General features: G+C 36.0%; 1 protein-coding gene and 1 long non-coding RNA gene across 2 annotated transcripts; both read left to right on the top strand.

Moving 5' to 3' along the window:
• Window positions 1-374: 374 nt before the first annotated feature.
• On the top strand, window positions 375-1,404 carry LOC123560173 (uncharacterized). Its single transcript, XR_006688112.2, has 2 exons — window positions 375-624; window positions 1,220-1,404. It is a non-coding gene; the product is annotated as an uncharacterized LOC123560173 (long non-coding RNA).
• A 6,381-nt stretch (window positions 1,405-7,785) lies between these two features.
• Window positions 7,786-22,181, top strand: LOC123561191 (neuronal acetylcholine receptor subunit alpha-10-like). Its single transcript, XM_045353433.2, has 10 exons — window positions 7,786-8,356; window positions 11,588-11,727; window positions 14,873-14,917; window positions 15,580-15,689; window positions 16,377-16,551; window positions 17,899-18,061; window positions 19,087-19,239; window positions 19,747-19,830; window positions 20,614-20,726; window positions 21,094-22,181. Exons 1-10 carry the CDS (start codon window positions 8,296-8,298, stop codon window positions 21,538-21,540), a joined length of 1,491 nt encoding a protein of 496 aa, XP_045209368.2. The 5' UTR covers window positions 7,786-8,295; the 3' UTR covers window positions 21,541-22,181.
• The last annotated feature ends 217 nt before the right edge of the window (window positions 22,182-22,398 follow it).

Here is a 22,398-nt window from a genome sequence, read left to right as displayed (position 1 = left end):
TGCTAAAGTAAGCTGTAACATCATAAAATGCCTGTTGTTTCAAACCTATTTATAGATACTCAGACTTTCAAGTTGATCAAGCGGTACAAACAGCTTAGATTTGGTATAAATCCCCATGTTCAACAGCAGTTGTATGTATTTATTGTTACAGTATTTATACATGTATATCAAAATGTTTCCAGCACTGCCAAAAACAGAGACAACATTACGCTCCCGATATTGTTTGTACACTGAGTAATTCTTTACCATTAAACTATTTATACAAAATTATTATATTTAGTATATTGACAAATATATTTGTAGAAAGCAATACTACTGTTATTCAGTCATACACATGTACGTGTACTGGCCTACTTCAAGTCTTATCTGATAGTACAAGATTTAACCTTTGGCTGTAAAATAGAAAACAATTGTGAAATATACGTGGATTCATAATGGATAAACATTTGCATACAATTGTTCCTGTGTTAGTCTCCTTTGCCGTTGTAACAACCGGACTCATCTGTCAATTTCCACATTGCGAGACAGTACATTGTGATCCGGTAGATCCGGATAACTGTACCGGACATATCCGCATGGGTGGTGGCTACTGTGGATGCTGTCTTGCCTGTTTTACTTACATAGGTAAAATATTTCTTATTCTTCTTTTTTACTTTACACGTATATGGGAATATTATTTAATCATTCTCTTAAACCCAGCTATAAGGCATAATTTAGAGTCGGGTGTAGCTTAAATGTTGCAATATACTAAATTATAACTGTGCTCTGACAGAGTTTGTATTAAAAACACAACTCCTTATTCACTGTACTTAAAATTGTGCATTACAAATATCATTTCAAGTCAAACCTGGAAAAATAATAAGACAATGCAAATAACTAAGTTAAACTAATATTTCAATAACATATTAATGTTAGGATTTCATTCAAAAGACTTATATTTGTTTGAAAATGTTTGAATGCAGTTAAGAAGGCATTGAGAAGATAAGTGATTTCAAAAAGTAAAAGTCTCTAGTTCGATTACATAAATATGACATGCATTCGTGCATTGGTTTTAAACAAACATGGCTTGGATCGTAAAGTAGACATATCTACATTTATTACAAGATACACAGCAAATATACAGAAAGTTTCTCAAATTGTCAGTTTTTAAAGTTAATGAATATAAGTCAGAACTAGTGATAAATTATATGGAAAAGTCATTATTTTAATTTTGTTTCAGGTTACAGGGAACCTTGCGAACATAAAGACCCTTTAGAAGAAATAATTCACCCACCAACTGCTTTTTGTAACATAGGTCTCTACTGTGACCGTAAAACCTTAACTTGTGTGTCCATGCCTGATATCGGATAAATGCTCTTGTAACTGACTTCAAGCTGATATTAAAGAAAATGAAATAGAACACAACACCGTTTTGTTTTTTATCTTACCACATTTGCATTTTTTGCATTTTACTTTGTATTAAAGCAAGTATGCATTATCTATACAAGAATACATCATAAGAATAGGCAATAAAATGATTAATCCGATCGTTTAAGAGTCTGTTCTCAATGATGCTTTTTTTCGGCATAGCTGTCTAAGCCAACTTTTGACATCCTTAATAAACCAATATAACTTGCAAATTTATAATGCTTCAACCAATAAAAAATAGCGGGAATGGACAGAAGTGAATACGTGAGATGTTTCAAGAAAAATTCTATTGCTAATGCCGTCAGGACCTGTGGAAGTACTCGTTGCGAAGATTAGCTTTTTCAAAGTCAGAGAAAGTGGTGAGATGCGTATTTGTATTGTTAAGTGGGAAATAATGTTGCTGGTTGATTTAGAAATGAAATATTTCAAAGTATTCCACCAATCTTTGGAAGGAAATGAGCCATTATTTTTATTTTATCTGGAAATATTTGTGAAGTAGTTTGATTTAGCATCTGGAATCAGCAAGACAGTTTCATTGCGGAGTTGTCTAAATTTCTGCCATTGGTAAAGTGAATTTGTTTTTCTTGTTTTCTGTAGATTCTGTTACGCTTGCGTATGTGTTTCATTCTTTCATTATTGATCCAAGGAACTTTAGGGGGTCCTACTTTGATATTTTTGTTGGGGATATTATTTTGGCAATGGCTAAGTTAGACGCGTATTTGGTGTGGCAATTGGTCTGCTGATGCGTCAAGTGTGGTGTGCTGTGTGTTGTGTGCTCGTCACCTTCCGCTTACAGCCTCCAACGCTGGCTAGCCCTCTGGTGAAAAAGGAGCCGAGTGCGTAAGTCTTCCCTGCCAGTACACAGTCTCTCTGCAGACAAGCCCTTTTGCAGTGCCTCCGAGTTGGCGCCACACGGTAACTGAGCACCTTGCGGCCTCAGGCAGAACTGCAGAGGACTCGGAGGAGGTCTGCCCCCAGACATGTGGCATGCCAGGCCCACCGGTGTGTGGACACGCCCTGATGCCTATGAACAGACCCCCAGCTATGGGAAAAATAGCTCCTGTGTTCCCAGGATAGGGTTTTAACTCGGAACTAAGGGTGAGGTAACCCTGAAAGAAACCTAGAGAGTTGAAGACAGAGGTGCTGGGCCATTGGCACTCTCTTAACGAACCACAGCACCATGCAATATCGCTATGTCTACACAGCCATCCGGTATTCACCAACGTGGTGCTGAATCTCTGAGGTCCCTCCAGGGGGATTCAGTGCCGGGCTCTGAGCCTCGACAGAGTCCACCCACAGCTACTGGGGGTCCCTCCTTCAATCCACAACATGCAAAGAGAAGAAGGAGGAACATACCAAGGAAAAGAACCAATCCGCATCAACCTTTCAGGCTGTTGCATTGGAATGCGGAGGGTGTCTTCAACAAGAAAGCTGAACTTGAGCATATCCTCCACGAGAAAGACATCAATGTCTGTTGCATTCAGGAAACTCACCTACAGCCAGAGAAATCCTTCAAAGTCAGAGGATACCAGTGTTTCCGCTGTGACAGAATTGGCAGACGAAAAGGAGGCATCATGACATTGGTCAGGAACAACATCAGCGCTGTCCAGACCAACACGCATATGGATGACTCCGAGTTCCAAGTTCTGAGCCTCAGAAAGAACGATTTCAGATTGCAACTTGTGAACATATACCCTCCAAGTGACAAAGCTCTGTCCCTTGACAAAGTTACAACTGATGAAACCAGGTTCATCATTGTAGGAGACTTTAACAATCACTCACAAAGCTGGGGATATGACCACCTGGATAAACGTGGAGAGGAAGTGGAGACCTGGCAAGATGATAACAAGCTAAACCTCATCAACAAGCCAAATGATCCCCCAACATTTTACTCCAGAAGCTGGCGAACAACATCAACCCCTGATCTTGCTTTATGTACTGATGACATACATGGACATGTCAAGCGGGAAGTCAGTGAACAACTAGGAGGTAGCAACCACCGCCCAGTCCAACTCACTATGGACCGTATAGCCTCTACTTCATCTAACATCCCCAGATGGAACTACAAGAAGGCCAGATGGACCTTTTACCAAAGTCTGAGTGATGAGCTCTGTAAAGACATCAGAGTGGAAGGTAGAGACATCAACCGGTTTGTCAAAGACTTCAACGCCAGTATACTTAAGGCTGCTTACAGCGCCATTCCAAGGGGAGCAAGAAAGGACTATAAGCCCTACTGGAGTGATAAGTTGGAGAATCTACAGGCAGAGTTATCAGAAGTCAGGGAGGAAGCAGAAAACAATCCCTCACAAGAAAATAACCTCTCTCTCTACAGCAAGCCAAGGCCAAATTCCTCAGGCACAAACGGGAAGCACAGAGGAAGAGCTGGAGAAACAAAACAGCCTCGCTCAACCTAGAGCGAGATGGCCAAAAGCTGTGGAGATTGACGAGACAGCTGAACGATGAAGAAACAGGAAGAGGCTCAGTAACTTTGGAAGAGAATGGTGAACTGTTGACAGGTAAACAAGCGGCAAACACTTTTGCCTCTAATTACAAAGATGTTTCCAACATCCCCATCAACAGGGAACGGCAAAGGGAAGGCCGAAGAGAAAAAAGGGAAAGGCAGACAAGCCAAGTGACACCAGAATGCATGAAGCAGGGTCTTAAACTGCATGAGCTACAGACAGCTCTTAGGCAGTTGAAGTCAAAGAAGTCTCCTGGACCAGATGGAGTCACAGATGAAATGCTGACCCATCTAGGCACTGAAGCAATTTGCAAACTCCTGGAAATTTACAACTACAGCTGGACAAAAGGACTGCTCCCACAGATATGGAAAGAGGCAGTCATGATCCCAATCCATAAGAAAGGGAAGGATCCAAAGAGGGCTGCAAGCTACCGCCCAATCAGCCTAACCAGCTGTGTTGGAAAGACAAAGTCTGGACTGATGGACTCCTCGTCAAGCTGATGAGGACTGGAGTAGGAGGTCACATGCTGAGGTGGATTAAGTCATACCTCCACAACAGGAGTGCAAAAGAGTCAGTTTAGAACATGCCAGTTGTAGGAAATTCCTGTTGCGTCATGGTGTCCCACAAGGTGGAGTCTTATCCCCTACACTCTTCTTGCTTTCCATCAATGATCTGGTGTCTGAACTACCGAAAGGAGTTAAGGCTGCTCTCTACGCTGACGATCTGGTGTTATGGTGTAAGGAAGAACATGCCACTACAGCTACATACAGGATGCAAAAAACCACCAACAAGCTTTCAGCTTTGGGCTGAAGATTGGCGTGTATCGATCAATACAGAGAAATCGTCCACCACACTATTCTCCCTGTCGTCAAAGCAGAGGGCGGGTAAAATCAAGATGGGAAATACTTCGCTGATTGAAGCAGACGAGGCAAAATACCTTGGAGTGACCTTTGACAAACGGCTAACCTGGAAGCCCATCATTAGTCAAGCAGAAGGGAAGGCCCGTAAAAAGCTTGCCATGATGCGCAAACTTGCTGGAACAAAGTGGGGAGCAAACGAGCAAATACTCAAGACAGTATATCAGGGAACAGTGAGACCCCATTTAGAGTATAGCTCAACTGCTGGTCCACTACTGCCAAAACTAACCAACAGGCTTTAGACAAAGTTCAGAACCAAGCGTTGCGGATCATGACAGGTGCTACAAAGTCTACACCAATCTCCTTCATGGAGAAGCTAACAGGCACACAGCCGTTACAAGACAGAAGACATGAAAGGTTCTGCTTCAAGCAGAGAAGTTCAGGTCTTTTCAAGACCATCCCATGAAAGCCAAGCTAGATGGCTATACAAAGAATCGGCTCAAACGTAGCAGCTTCGTACATGAGGCAAAGAAACTCAACCGAGAGTTCAAAACTGAGCTGAGCATTCCAACGACTCCCTTAGGTAGTGAAGACATCATAAACCCACTAGCGAATGATCTGTCCTCAGTGACTATGAGGCTTGCTGTTCCTCGTCTTGACCGCGGGAAGCAAGAGGATGAAGGCATTCGGAGCTGAGCTGAGCATTCCAACGACTCCCTTAGGTAGTGAAGACATCATAAACCCACTAGCGAATGATCTGTCCTCAGTGACTGTGAGACTTGCTGTTCCTCGTCTTGACCGCGGGAAACAAGAGGATGAAGGCATTCGGAAGAGCCTCACACTTGCTATGATCAATGCAGACTATCCTCCGGAATTATGGACTCATGTCTATACAGACGGATCAGCCACATGCGCCGTCAAAGATGGAGGAGCAGGAGTTTTCATTCAGTACCCATCTGGCAAGAGAGAAACACTACATGCAGCCACAGGAAAACACTGCAGCAACTATAAGGCAGAGACTGAAGCACTCATGAAGGCCGTCTCAATGGTTGAAGACTCGGCAGAAGAAAGCTCCTCAGTCGTCTTTTTCACAGATGCACTGTCTGTCATGGAAGCTCTGATCAACAATAAAGCTCCGCAGCTAGCCAGGAGAATGCAGAGCCTGAGTATGACCTGCAAAGTAGCACTTCAGTGGATTCCATCCCATTGTGGACTTGCAGGCAATGAAGAGGCAGACAAACTGGCTAAGCTAGAAGCTCAGTCAGAACAACCAACAGTACCTGTGAGTTATAAGGAGAAAGTCACCATCATCAAGGCACTAACGAGACCAAGGATGGAGGAAGATGCTTTTCATCTCCTTGATCGGTCTGAACAAGTGATGATGGTCAGGCTCCGCTCAGGGCACAACAAGCTCAATGCTCACATGTACAAGAAATACAGACTGACATCATCGCCAACTTGTCCATGTGGTGAAGAAGATCAGACTGCGGAGCATATACTTCAGAGATGCAAAAGGCACGACCAGGAGCGAGCTGCGACTTGGCCAGTAGATACCTCAATCCACCAGAAACTGTATGGAGGCATTGAGGATCTTAGGCAAACCACAAGTTTCATCGAGGCTACTGGTCTGAAAGTGTAGATGCGAACGACAAGAAGAAGAAGAAGACGCGTATTTGTTGATATGCAAATTAGCGTCCAGTCAATATTGTGTAGTTCTACCCGCAGACTGTCGTAATCACCGCGATCGTATTACCAGAATAGTTGATCGAAATACTTCTGTTCGGGTTTACAAAATTTGAAAAGGCCATTGATAGGAGTGTGATAGCTCTGTTCTTGTTCAAGGAAATGTTCTTCTACGCCACTGAGAAGAACGGTATTACTATTTGAAACGAAAATATGATCTGGTAAGGATGAAGAACTCTCAGTAAAATGTGTTGGTTAGACAATTAATTGTTCGAGGCTAAATTGCTGTGTGATTGATAATATGTTATGATATGGAACTGAACCTAGGGCATTGTAGCTAATGTGACCACTGACTATAATATAAGTTATCTTTTATATACAAGATAACATCTCCATGAGAATCATCAGTACGGTCTTTACGTTCAGGTTTATAAAATGAATGTAACATTATATTAGTATTCTACAGATGTGAGAGAGTTACTCAAAGTTACAGAGAAGGCGGGAAATAGCAAAGACAGACAGTTTGGCGTATAGAATATCGAGTTTGTACTGAATACTCTGAACATTTAAATGAACGAAGGAAAGATTATTTGATACAGATTTCGCAAGTGTTAATGTGTTTGTTAGAGTAGTGTCAAAAGATGAGGTTGAAGATGGACCTGGATTTTTCTGTTATGTCCCTAGCAGCAGGAGGAGGCACGAAAGTCATGCTGCAAAAGTAAGACAAACAATCAGTTCAATACAAACATTAGGCTATCGTAGATTCTGTCCTTATTGAGTAAAGCAGTTTTTCGACGAGGGTGGATGACATTGTTATAACTACAAGCATATGCTAACAAAGAGTTACATTTTGACCAAACAAATACAGGACGATAATGGATATTTATTAGTAATAAGATATGTGAGGAAAAAAGGTAGGAACCCATGATATCTGTATGTGTACTTGACGGCTTTATTACAGTTTGATCGTTTAATTATGTGATTGAAAGAATAGATAGCAAGAATTGTAAAATTGTCGTCATTGGCAAGAGAATAACATATTCAATAATTCAATATCCTTGTGACGTACAGATCAAATCGAAAGTGAGAATAATGATAAGAGAGAAATAAGGACTTTACGAGACTTTTTTTAAATTGAAATTTAGTGACATTGCCGATATTGCAGTTAGGCAGTTTACTTATTTCTTCTATTAACTTGAAATCTATTTTTCTCTTAAAACTGGATAATTCCTTGATTCTAAAATACAGTCGATGCTAAACTGAATATTTTATTAAGTTGATGACTTTTACAGGAAAAGCGACATCTTTATGTATTTCCAGCGATTGTGTGTATACAAGATTGCCCTCGGATTCTATTAATAACCACCATTGAACGTATACAGATTAAAAGACACGTAAATATCCAATTAAATCAGCATGCATTGGAATTGGTTATCAATTTTATCACGGCTTCCGCACACTGTCGCTTATAAAAGCATTGTTCAGAGAACGCGTGAAAATGAGAAATGATTCTGTAAGGGCGACAATGAGCAATTCCCAACAGTTTTCCATTAAAACTAGAGGAGCTTTTCAAATTGTTATAACGACAATAAAAATACAGGAGAAAATTTCTCATATCGCACAAAAATCAATGTTACTTTGAGATACATTAAAATATACAATTACAAGTTTGAAAGCAATAATATCAAAGTTAGGCTTCAGCGAACATAGGTCTAATGACATCCATTTACGATCTCGTAAATGTTAAAACTTTTTTAAAGTAACAAATGTAAACATACCCGGATATATATTACATACTAGAGTGATCGCCTTAATACATACTACATCGGATTCATTATGTGAAAATACACTCTCCAGTGTGACACACAATAGAAGGATAAAATGACATGGAAAACATGTATTGGAAAGGAAGTTTTACATTTACTGTGATTTTAATTCTTCAATCGGGTAAGTAAATATAAGAAGTTTAAAGCTTTTATATATTCTACTTTGCAGGTTATAAATAACAACTATACATAGAAAGATAGCTTCTGTTTTAGGCAAATAAGATTATTTAAAATGATCGGAGTCACTTTACTTTTATAACCGTTTATTACTGCTTCTGTATGATTGTTATTAATTATTGTTTTTAATTAATATCTTAAAGCTGCTGTATTCAACTTAAAACTACAATTGAACTGTATGTGAAATAGAATGGCCAGATTTGAACGAAATCGAGCAATTCCATTGGCAGAGCAATTTTGGCGAACTGTAATTAACTTTATTAATATTATTATTGTTTAATTAAGAAATAATGTACAGCAAAAGCGTGTTATAACACAATACATGGTGGGCGGTTATTATTTCGCACGACGTACAACCGCCCGAGTGTATAAATGGTGTTCAAACACGGTTTTGCAAGAGGTTATTTCGATTCAAATATATCTTTTATAAGATATTATAGCATTGTTTATTGACACATGCATGGCACCAAATGGTAGTTCGCCACGCTCCTTTTTTTATACACGCCAGGACCGGAAATGGTAATACGTCTAGCGGAATAGTTCCATTAGCGAACTATTCTATATAGCTAATAATCAACTCCGTGTGTGTGTGTGTGTGTGTGTGTGTGTGTGTGTGTGTGCGTAAATTAATTAAGACTGTTATGCTATGTGACATTTCGTTTTCGACATGTTTTTTTAAGTAAAATGATATTTGATCAAATATGAAGCATTTCTCGATGCGTACGTATTAGAATGATTAATTAATCTTAGTGTACAAATTGAGCAAGTTATGAAATGGTTGACGTTTCCTTTGTGGTTCGAACTCAAGACGCTGTGGGATGCCGGCCATGGTTATAACATTATAAGAACGCTTGGAGATGACATCTTAAACGTATTATCAAAGCCGTTCGCACGACGTACTATCCTGCGTGAACGGCCTACTACTAGTATCCTGTGTGAACGACGCACGGCATACGAAATGAATGTGCCACTTTAATTAACAGTTATTCTTTAGACTTTGTTTAAAACGGTCATTGTTTCAAAAGTTTATGCGCACGAGATAATAAAGTAGTACGCATGAGATAGCATGCTGTATCCACGATTGAGAAAGTCTCCAAACATTCGTACCAACGTATATTGCGACTTCAGTTTTCAGAAAAGAAGAACCTCAGATTTTAATAAAAAAAAAAAAGAGTTGTAGGTTTAAACTGACTGGCTGAAAAGTTACAACTGCTGATAGTCATGGACTGATATTTTTCGTGAAGAAGCTATGGTCCTATCCTGGTGACAGTATCTGACAAAATAATGTTAAACATCAGGATGCTTTCTCGATGAAGGGAGCTGTTAGTTAGACGACATGTGTTATATACGTTTGAATCTATAGATGACCTCGGTCCTGCCATTTGCAAGGAAAAGTATTGTAAAAGTATCATTTTCAATACTGAATTATTTGCCTATGACTCGGGTATTGATCCTCACTAATATTTACCTAACCTTTGAAAACGGAATAGAGGCAATTAAAGAAAAATTACGTGTATGTATACATAAAGGAAAATACATGAATCGAAAATACATTATCTTAAACAAACCCGTATAGAACAAATAAACAAATCATTACATTACTCAAAGGAACGCTCAAATGTTTAACATATTGTAATAATGTTTTCTCAAAGTCTTAATAGCGTTTCTTTTCAAATGAAATAGTTAAAGATTAATTTTGTCTAATAATATTTTCTATAAAAAAAATAAATAGGCTGTTAAGTAAATATTAAATAAGTAATTAAATAGATATTAAATTTGTGTCATTCGGTCTAAATAATAATGTTAAAACTTAATTTATTGTCTCCATGAATATATAATGTATCAAAGTCATTAAACAATTAAAAGTGTAAATAAACTCTATCACATCAGATGGTAATTGAACAAAACATTACTCAACGCAACAAAACTTGTTTGTGACTGGCAAATAAAATGTGCATGACATATCACTATATTTTCTACAGGTAACTTGGCACCACGAGCATCTGTGTTCTTGATTAATTTTAGAATACTACTCGACAACGGGTTGCTTTCAATATAAGCTACCAATCCGTTTTATATCGTTTATATTTTTTATAATTCATCATACAGGAAAACGCTCGTGCACAACATGTCGTGTGTACCGGAACGCACTTGCACCAAAGTTATCAACATATACATGTATTTATCCACCACTGAATTATATGAGAATACTTCTATGTCTACATCTCACACCCAGAACGTTTATAACAAGTGCCCTAATAATGCGAAATATTTAGCTTGACAAGAGGTAACAGACTTGGGATTACCTGCCCCTCGCTGATATGGGTTTGAAACCTCGCTTGGAATGTAAAATTATTCAAGTTGGGAAGCTATCCAGCTGGCTTACTGAAGGTCAGTGGTTCTTACTAGGTACCCACCATCCCTGAAACGATGTCTTGATGTGCACCTGCATCAAAAGCTGAAACAATCGCCATATGACCTAGATTGTATCGATGGGACTCTAAAACCAACATAAACAAAACCAACTATAATGACTGACATCCGTTCCCTATGTTCAATATAAGAAACTGACCAGCTTATAAACAGTTTATCTAGTTACTTTAATCAAACATATCTAAGGAATAAACTGTGGTCACTAAGCTGTCCTTTGAGACAAAATATATTGAGCTGTTTAAAATGTGGAGGTCATTTTGATTTACATGATTCGATGTTGTCTATGTTACCTGTAGAAATAAATCTCTGAAAGACAACTATTTGCTGCTTGTGTAATAACAGACATTCAATCACATCACAACGCACGCTTTCCTAACTTGACCCGGCGTCTGTAAAATTTAAACATAGGAAAGGATTTTGACTAATCAAACTACAAAAAAATGTTCATATGACAGGTATTGAGCAGTCAGAATCAACCCGATCAAATTCTAGTAAATAAATTTTTTGTAGTTACGCTTTGCAGTTTCAAATTGCATTCAACACACAGGGCTGTGTTTTTTCACACAGAAATGAATTTCTACATGCTATCAGTTCTTCGCTATGAAAAAAAACTAGATCAAATAGCTGTAAACACTGTGTGTCATTTACGCTTTAGTAATTTCAATTTACATCCAACACATTGTACTTGACATCTTTTAAGAAGATTTAAAAAATATAATCTGTGGGCTTTATTTATGTACAGTGAGCGCCCAGTACAGAGATATAAACCGGGTGATTACCAGATTACAGAATGGATACAGGAAAGAGGTATTGCCGACGAGAACGTCGGGATCGTATGTAGCAGTCAAAGTCTACCCGGCGATAGTACGGATAGAAGATCTTGTACGTATAATGTACATTTGTATATTTCCCAAATAATCAGCTAACCATGCATGTTGTATCTAGATACCAAATATCAGATTGAATTATTTTTATATGTATAACAAAAAAACTCGCTCATCTGTGCTGTAAATTTGCTAATATATATTAAGTGTATTAAACCATTAATCGGTTACCTATGAAAGACACGAATTTTAACTTCAGATGTATTTTACCCTACTTTTGTAAATTGAAACACAAATACCAATCATTAGCACGACTGTATGAACTACGACTTTGTAGATTCCGTATTTTTCATATTCATACATATTTAAGCTTTATCAGAATTGTTCCAGACATGTTCGACATGCATGAAACTACTTGGAATCATGAAATATGAATATGTTTTGAAAGCTCGCAGTTTTAGGATCAATAACAATGTATTTGGTCTTACAATTGCTATTCAGTATTTAATTGTTTATTCAGAAAGCAATTCTTCCGGATCAATTTAAAACTGTCAACCTCGCATAACCGCAAAGACCATTTATTGCCCGGTGTCAGCTTCCAATGTTTAAAAAAAAAGCAGTCGTGTCGCTTTAAGGGATTGAAAGCATATTTCACTTTTCAGATTGCGATATACTGTACACACAACAAAAATAAAACTAGAAGTCCCAGAGTTCCCAGAGAAATCCAGTACTTTCTTCTCTTACATGTAGCTCGTGCTGGACTAGTATCCACATTACAATATTTACCGTTTACGGTCAAAATATCTTTTGGTGGACGTAGGAGGCTTAGATCTAAACTCTACTGAAACTTGTATTGAGGATCCCGATAAATGTTTCAGTTTAAAATGTTAAATGAATATTGTATACATTATACATACTTATAATTTTGTTATTTCTCGTTGTTTCTCTATAAAAGTGAAAGTGTAATGTAACGATTATGGTCAATACAAGTACAGACGCAATAAAGTGAATTTTCCATCAACGTATGTATAATAGAATTGCAGCTGGCTCACTGTACACCAGATGTTCTTTTGTTATATTCGTAACTTATATAAAGATCTTACAATGAATTCCTATCAGTTATACAGAAAACAATTACGTTAAAAAACAAAAGATAGGAGTTCCTAAATATATATAGGGGAAACAAATCGATACATTTTGATGCCGTCAGATTGATTAAACTTAACCGTTTCTCATTCTAACTTACATCTGGGTTGATACGTTTAATTCAGTTAACGATAAGAAATATTTTTTGCATGATGCAATTTTTACCAAATTGTCATTATGTTCAAATAATTGAGAGATAATAACGTAGAAAACCGTGGTGAAAGTTTTGGCCTGAAATACCGCCACGTCCAATAGTTGATCACTGCTCCGCTAAAAATGAATTTGACTCTTCGGTGTCCATGGTTCCCGTGTCATCAAAATATAGGAAACTGTCTTGGAGCCAAATCTCCATAATGTAAACTATCTAGGTTTAATTTTAAAATAAACTATTTTTTTTCCTTCCTCTACTTGAGGATTATCTATTTCCGGCGAACAACCAGGTACTGCATGAACACAGTGTCTTTAGCCTGCGTGTTCGATTGACTCTTCATATTGAAATCGGCAGCAAAACCACAAATAATTCTCATCTTAAGTTGGAATACATTTTCCAACGTTTTTTTCACCGTTGTAACATTGAGTAAATGTCATACAATAATATTAATTAGGTAGCAAAACAAACCTATTGACCTTCAATTAAAACAGTAAATATTGAACTTTCTCTCGCGGATTGAATCCTACACGGCGCCGGTTAATGTTGTAGTACAAATTGTTAAGCTGTTCCTATGAATTATTTATTAGTTATATATTTCAATAAAGTAATTAAGCTCTTGATTTAGAGCATTTAAATTGCATTTAATATGAATCCACAGCGCCTAAAAACAGACATGATAAATGCAATAACAAATCTTTCCTTGTCTCAAATTTGTTAAATAATCATTGCTAATTTGACACCAGAAAACAGGCGAGTAGTTTAATCATTCAGTATAAAACCGTCGGTAATAAACGCAAAACGACGTTTTACTGAGTATATAAATTGACTTTACATTTTATAGAACTTTTAATGTTTGCGGTTTAATTGTATAACAATATTTTCCTTGAATGATATCTACAGCATCGAGAAATCGACAAAACTGACGTAGATTAGAAAAATTAACGCAACGACACACATTAAAATGGTGTAACACTCTGATAAGTAATTCAGAAACAACGGAGAATAAAAGCATTAGACTACGTGTAGCTGGAAACTCTGCTGTAAATATCTTATATATGAAACAGATATTAGCCACCTGATGTGTAGTTAAAATATGACCTGTTTAGCTGATTTGCAAAATATTCACAGCAATGACTATACTAGTACTAAGATACATTAGTTATACGTGTGTGCTATGAATATACAATTTTCTATTATTTATTGTTCTTCATGCATATGACTGTATGACTGTATTGAAATGTTGTCTTCTTGAGCTTATTAGCCTAATAGGTAAACTTGATAAACTACAATAAACTATGAAATGTGCACACTTTAGTGATTATACTAATCATTTTTGTAACTCGTTTGAAGCTGTTAGGGTACACATTGGAATTAAACTGTCTGTAGTGTCATTCATAAAGTTCTACAAACACAATTTAGAATCCTCGTACGGAATTATTTTAAGTCATGAAATTTATTAAAATTGCACAAAAATAAGTAATGTTGCCGATGTTTTTTCTCTTATGAAAAGAATATGATTCGAATTTAAAAGAACAAAATACTGAATAGAACTGTTACAAGTCCACCACAGAAGTAAACAAAAAATGATAAGATTATCGTTTCTAGCATTTTCTTCAATAGATATATTCATGTCATATTTACTTGATACATTTTAATGGTTATGCACACCAAGTAGGCCCACAAAAAATGTATATCAAATATCGAAAATAATGGTTAAATATTAGATAAGAAATGATCAGTGAAATAGCACATTTGTGTAAAGTTTAACAAGTACGTATTACTGCTAAAACGTATGGTTTTGAAACCACATATATTAGTACATGTAATTTATTACACTACATATACTATGTAGTTTATTATTTGTATATTACATGTATAAAAGATTAAATTTCATTTTCTCCTACAGGATCCGTACAAAGAGGAGTTGTCTTCTACTATCAGTCTATCTTTGGTAAATATATAAACACGAAATGTATTCACACGAAAACAATCGTTTTATTTGTATCCATGACAACACTTTCAAATTTATTCACAGTGTCGCGTTTCCATCTAAAATTACCTGAATTTTCTATTGTGACTCTATCGTAAATGTCATGAAATTCGAAGACGATATGTCTCACTGTGGCAATAACAAACGAGGAAATATTGATGCGAGATTGTACTCTTTTCTTCGCGCACGCACATGAATAAAGATGTGAAAAATGAAATTATTTAACTGGAAACCACTTTATTGCAATTCTCGACGATTCTGTACAAATTTGATCAATACTGCATTTCTTGATGGCTAATTTGTTCTAAATGTTCCGTGATGTGAAAAAAATCATAAATTTCCTTTCTTAGCCTTTGGTGAAGGCTTATCTTTCGTGTATATTTCAAATATTGAACGTGCTATATGTCCAAAACAAGATAAAAGAGTCGTAAGTGAAAACTTTGAGTCATGAAATAAGGCATATTTGAACTGAAATATGCTGGCTCATTTACACCGAATTCCAATAAAAGTCAAGACATTTGTAGACTTCTATGACATTTTACTTGAAAGACATATGTCTATCTATACAATGGCAAAATAACAAAGTTTAACAAACACTAGTGTCAAAATATGTTTAATTTTAGCACTGGACTGATGAGAGACTGGCATGGGATCCAAGAGATTACGGCGGTGTCACAGAGATACATGTTCCAGCGTCTACAATTTGGCTTCCGGATATTTCCGTATATAACACGTAAGTTTATGTATATTACTTATATAATGAAACATAACCAAACCCATGCCATCAATATATTGATCTTAATTTTTTCTCCAAATTATATATAGCTAACAGTCACATAATTGATACTGAAGACAAATTTAATAGATTTGTTTATAATACAATATGCAAGTAAATGAAATGAAGTGCCAATCAGTTTATCTTTTAGTATATAAGACTATTGGATTTTCAGTCAACATGAGTATATTTCAGGTGGCCTGGGGTCTAGTTGTAACACGCGTGACTGTCAATGCAGAGGTCCAGGGTTTTAATCCCGGTTCCAGGCACTGGAAATGTCTAAGATACGCTTGAGTGTCTCCCACCTAAGTATTAGACATGTACTGGTTCTGTCTTTCGCGAGTATTGGTGCTATACACCTTGAATGTTAAAGAATCAGACTGTCTATTCGTAAAGAGCTAGGCTATGTTATAATAGCCGTACATGTCTGCAACTGAAAATTATCTCTTTTTCTTCCGGGGCTTTCTCTCGCCTTGTCCCTCTTGTCAGATCGCAGAGTGGTCTGGTTCAGGCGATATATATATATATATATATATATATATATATCCCCGGTATACTATATACAGATGACTACGGTAAAAAGTGTGTTCAGAACGTTTGATTTCAACTTTTCCCAAAAAATCTATTAGTATTTCAATTTTTCAGCATATCACCACCAGAAACATTTCAGGACCAGATGGTTGAGGTATCAAGTTTAGGACAAATATTGTACGTGAGAAACGTGCATGCGCGATCCTTCTGTCACATGGATTTAACGTGGTTTCCACGTGACCAACACACGTGTGAGATAATCTTCAGTTCTTGGATTTATCCTAGCCAGGTAACATTTTATTAAATCATGAAATCAAAGTTTTTTTGTGTTTTTTTTTTTCAAATTAGCTTTATACTATACTAGGTTTATACCTTGTGTAAATGTAGGACGAATCTTTGATGGATGACTATAGACAACACGTCCGTTCTATAAATGTGATCTTAACACGCGAGCAACAAAACAGTAATTTTAATCAAGCCGAGTCTCATACATTCCTTCCAGAAGTACTAACGTGCCTATCTTCTATATGACATGCGCAGGTCCTTTCTTGAATATATATTTGGATTTTGAACAGTGATTCTGTATTCGGCTCGAGTGGAATTTGCCAGATCAGATCACACGAGCCGAAAAAATAATACCAGATCTAGTGTCGCCGGCTGCCAGTTAGGGGTTTGGTCGGGGTTTGGGCTTGACAACGGAAGAGGAACACCTTATAATTGTTCTGACATGTATTGTCTCAAACCAATAGATATCGATCAATCAACCAATCGATCAACCAACAATGAACTGAAACATATACAAAATACCATCGTAAATAGATAGCTACTGATATAAAAATGCAAGTACTGTATTGGGCAATACATGAAACATATTGATGGTCAAGCAATAACAGGATCGCGATAAATACCGTTTACATAGACAATTGAAATAATGTCAACAATTAATCGGACCATTTCTATAATTACTAATACATCAATCGACAAATAAGTACATATAATTGTAGATAAAAACTAGCGGTACATGTTTATAATAATTACCTGCAGAAATATGTATATATGACTACAAAATATTGGATTTCTGTTAGCACGGAAAATATGGCGTTATTGATGTTTTGCTAAAAATGGCGAATGCGAATGTTTACTTGTTGTGAATGGTCAGTTTAGGTCATGTGATTTAACTGTCCGAGTAGAGGGTCAAGAGTACGTATCTGTTTATGATCAAGGGGAAGCAAGGACTAATTTTACTAAACTATAGTAAAAGCTACTGTTGTAGTACTACTACACTACATTTACGAATCAGAGGTGTTTATTAGATTGCAGTTAAAATGGAAACGAAACAATAGACAATATGTATCATCAATATAGTTTATTTGTTTATTTATTCCCAAACTATGACACTAGCTACTACTGTAATGACCCGTCGGATTTTTGTTTGGTGTTTTTGTCGATGTTATTTTAGCTGAGTGTAGTTTTTGTATGAACTATTTATAAAAGTGTGTCATGCATGCAACATTCAATACAAAAGGTACAGTGCGGAATTTTTCTGCTTGTTCGTTTTTACAGTACATGTATTATTTTTTTTTTGACAGAATTTTTATAGAAATATAAAAATACTTGATATGACCTTACACTACAGAAAGTGATGATGGAGTTTATGCACGTGAACACGAGCAGGACAGATGTTCCTGTCCTTGCTGACACAGACCCCAACATAATTAACCTAGACGGGAACAAATGGCAGCTGAGAGGACGGAAGGCGAGCGCAGAAATAAACCTGTTTACTTATTCTTGTTGTTTAGGTAGGTTCACGTTTGTTATGGTCAATTATTTATTTCTAATATATAAAGATTTAAGTTGACTATATTTGTGTCGTAGGGTCAGATATTTACCATCCATTGTATTAAATAAAACATTTATAAAACATGATATTTATTCAGCCTGTTGTTTTCGTTTGTATTCATCCCTTTTCCCTAAACCTTACTATTAAAGGGAAATAACTTAATATTACTACAAATCCAGCGTATTACTAAGTACAATCAAACTCCTGGCCCTATCTCCTATATTTTGATCGCTTGTATTGTCCTATACATGGTCCCGTTATACGTTCACTAACATTAATACTAACCCGCCACCCGTAACATTACAACAATGATGTTATGAAATAAAGCGATGGATCATTGCACTCGCCATCGCTACAACAAGTAGTTAATACATATACATTGTTGTTTTTAAAATAAATATATATCTATGATATATTATTTATTAGAATTACAGGTTAGTTTTATATTTTAGTCATTGATTGTACTCTAAACATATAATAAACTTTAATCGCCATGTAATTTATGTCATGTAACTGTTGTAAAAGAAAACGTTCTAATTTCATTATAAATCTGTATTGTAATGTTTATAATGATATGCTCTTTTCTTTAATATGTAATGTGATACTTTAATCATTGCACTCGCCATCGCTACTACAAGTAGTAAACACATATACATTATTGTTCTGACAATTAAATATATATATATATATATATATATATCTACGATATATCTATTGTCTTTACAGTCCTCTTGCCAGTAGAGTCTGGAAGGTAGAACCCCCTGCCCATGCAAACAAATATGTTGCCATGGATAGACAAAGGTCGGCTCAAGTAGCAGCATTTTAAGCTCTGCTGAAGCAACCTGTGACATTTGTACGACAAATTTAATGTATTTTAAGTGATTTTTTGAAGCAGAAAAATTTCAGTCAATTAAAATAATACAACTATAAGTTTGACTTGTAAAATGTTTGATATACTATGTCATATTCATATTTTTGTTACAGAAGAATCATATGTCCAGCTAAATATTGCACTGACAGTGAAGAGAAACGTCTCATTTCTAACAGATATGTTTATATTTCCGATGCTCGTGATTTCCGTGCTGGTGCCGTTTCAGTTTTTGCTGCCAAGTAAAACTTCACAAAGACCTGCGTTTGGTATGTTTTTACATAACATTTCCTTCTAATTTGGTGTCATTGTTTTCTCTTTTATGGCTCGTCCATTATTTTAATAGGGTCCCATACGTCTCCTTTTACGGAATTGTGATCTAGTGTACGACTGAAGGTTACATGTTTTCGCGATATGAACACATCTATGGATGTCTCTGAATTGTATTTTGGAACTTATATCAGGTTCAAATGTTGAATTATGCTCATCCCGGGGCTTGAGGGTGTGGACGGTAGCATGCATTTCCACAAACGTCCACGAACAGACTCAGTCAAACCGAGCCTGTAACATTTTCATTTTTGTTGTGGAGTTTCCACTTCTCAATTTTAACAAGAGCAGTATCGCTTGTCAACATGTAATCCTCTAATACATTCTCCGCTTCGATTAAACTTTCTTTTATTGTGACTACACTTGCCCATATATATTACATAAATCTGCATGTTTTGTTTGTTATGTTAAAGAAAACTCTATTAACTAACCAATACTTTCGATTTCAGGTCTACTGTTGGTGTTTGGAGAAATCCTGCCACTCATTGCACTGTGCCTTTATGTTCCAGCATATTCTAACTTTCCTTTTATTGGTAAGTAGTCTTGTTATCTTAACAAACTTTAATAAGGCATATTGAAGGAAAACTGTATTTTGTCCTGCAAGTACATAATTGCTTACATGTGTAAACTGCATCCTTGGTCTTTAACGGTGTAACTTATGATAATAAAAGTTCATTATCGCTCTTAGTGCACAGTGACAGCAGTCAATAAAATTAGATGCACGTTAGTCACGCGAGATAATTATCATTTTCAATTTTGTTACATCAAAACATGTACTGTAGATATTGCCTGCCAGCCAACCTTTAGATGTAGTTTCTTCTTTAATGATATGATTTAAAATTTCCATCGGAGCACAGTTATATATAAAATGCAATATCCAGGAATGGTCACAGTTTTAGTATGAAAAGAAATGTGAGGATTCTTAGGGGGAGAATGTGGTATCTCGCACGCTGTTTTGGCATTCCCCTGGCTGAACATAGAATTACTTCTCCATAACAGCCGAATGAAACCTGAAATCAAGTACGGATAATACGGAATCAAACGGAAAATGCCGATTGTCAGGTGTCCACTATATCAACTTAAACAATTTCACATAATAATTACAGTTGGGTAATCCAACAACCTTTCTATATGTAAAACAGTATGGCATCAAATGTACTTAGAGATATAATTGTGTGACCTGAAACAAAGATAGTTCTCGTTACAGAAAAGCATCTTGATTTCGATGTCTCGGTTGACTTACAGAAATGCGATTTGAAATTAAATGAAACGCTTACGACAAACAAGTAATGCAATTATGATTTATATATTTACAGGAATTATAAACCTTTTCTGCATTATTTCTGCCACATGTGCTCTGGTAATTTCTACAGTCACAACAAGCATTGGTAGTATAGACAATAGGCCAGTACCTGCCTGTCTAAAGAAGGTGCGTACCTTTATTTTAAATACCTTAAAGAATCGTTGTATTGAAGCAAAATTTGGTCTCGCACTCGGAGTATTCTTACACTATACAGATTTTGAAAGAATTAATTATTAAACTTACACAGTAGTAAACTGAAGCAATATTGTGAAAGCACTGACTCCTTTCTGTAATATTTTAGTAATTTATCTAGTTTTATTGCAGTTCAAATTTTATCATTTGATCAACGTTCATTCATTTTGAATTGAGATTCACCTTGTTCGATCTGACATAACTAATTTTAAAAGAAACATGTATTTTCTCGGAATCAAGGTATGCAAGAGTTGCGTCTCTTGTCTGAATGAAAATAACAGCTTTTTATCTTTGCCATTAGTTTCTCAGAAAAGTTGCACCAGCAAGGTGCCCGGCTAGCAGAAGTGAGAAAAAATATACCATCAACAATTTAAGCGAAATAGAACATGACAATCTTCTACATGAAAATCATTACATTGAAATGGACGCCATGGGCTCCTCTAATGAACCTAACGGATCGATAAATGGACCCAACGGATTATCAAATCAACCAAACGGTATAACAAATGAAGTGAACAACCCTGAAATGACACAAATTACCCAAAGTGCTGACAGGGAAAATATAAAATCAACTTTATCAAATATCTTAAATGAGTTCAAACATATTCATTCTTTGAGTAATCATATTTTAGCAGGAAAGGAAAAACAGGACTGGCTTACTTTTTCAACTTTCCTGGATAAAGTGTCCTTCCTGGTGTTTTTGGTGCTCTTTGTTGTACAAATACTTGTTTTGTGCCTAAGTCTGTGAGAGTTATAATAATATTATTTTTCATTTCATAATCATATATATAAGATTTAGTCAAACATATAGTGTTTACTGTATCTATTTTTAACACATAGATGAAACACGCTTTCCTATAGATAAACTGTTTGACAATAATATTGCTAGCCTGAAAATGGAACTATTTCAGTAGCTTGAACCCTTGTCATGCTGGACACGATTTATTCTGCCTTCACGACCAGTGTAGATCATGATCAGCCTGCACATCCTTTTAACAGGTAATGGTATTGTCCAACTTGAAAGATGGACAAGTTCATTATAGAAATTTAGCAGGGTAAGGTTAAACAACATTGAGATGCTTTGACATTTGTAGTCTCAGGTTCAATACCTTTAATGATCAAAACATTAGATTATAACAGATATGAAACTACACGAACTAAATGGTTTTAGAGGGCATTCCCTTTCCTGTTTTTAAATTAAGATATCACACCATTTGTACCTTATACATAGCAGCGTTTCTACTATTTATTATGTCTTTTTGTCACCATAAATTTAAAACAAACAAATTTAACTTGTATAGTTTAGAGTGTTATGTATGTATACAATTTACCTGTGTAACAAGTTTATAATTTATATCAAATGTAAAAATAAAAAAACATATATGCCAATTGTTGATATATTTACTCCCTAGAACACATACTCATAGGTTATAAGTTTTGTATCGGGAAATATGCACGATTTCTGCAGCTACGTTTAACGGAGAATAGAAACGCGTATGTAATTATACATTATATAATTACAATTAATATGTACTTTGTGATATAGAAGAGTACTGTAAATGTGAAACCCGGAAACATATGAAATTAAGTGTTACAAATTTCTGTG

The sequence above is a fragment of the Mercenaria mercenaria genome, chromosome 10, assembly GCF_021730395.1.
Source record: "Mercenaria mercenaria strain notata chromosome 10, MADL_Memer_1, whole genome shotgun sequence".
Lineage (NCBI taxonomy): Eukaryota > Metazoa > Mollusca > Bivalvia > Venerida > Veneridae > Mercenaria > Mercenaria mercenaria.
This window is presented reverse-complemented; position numbering and strand designations above follow the sequence as displayed.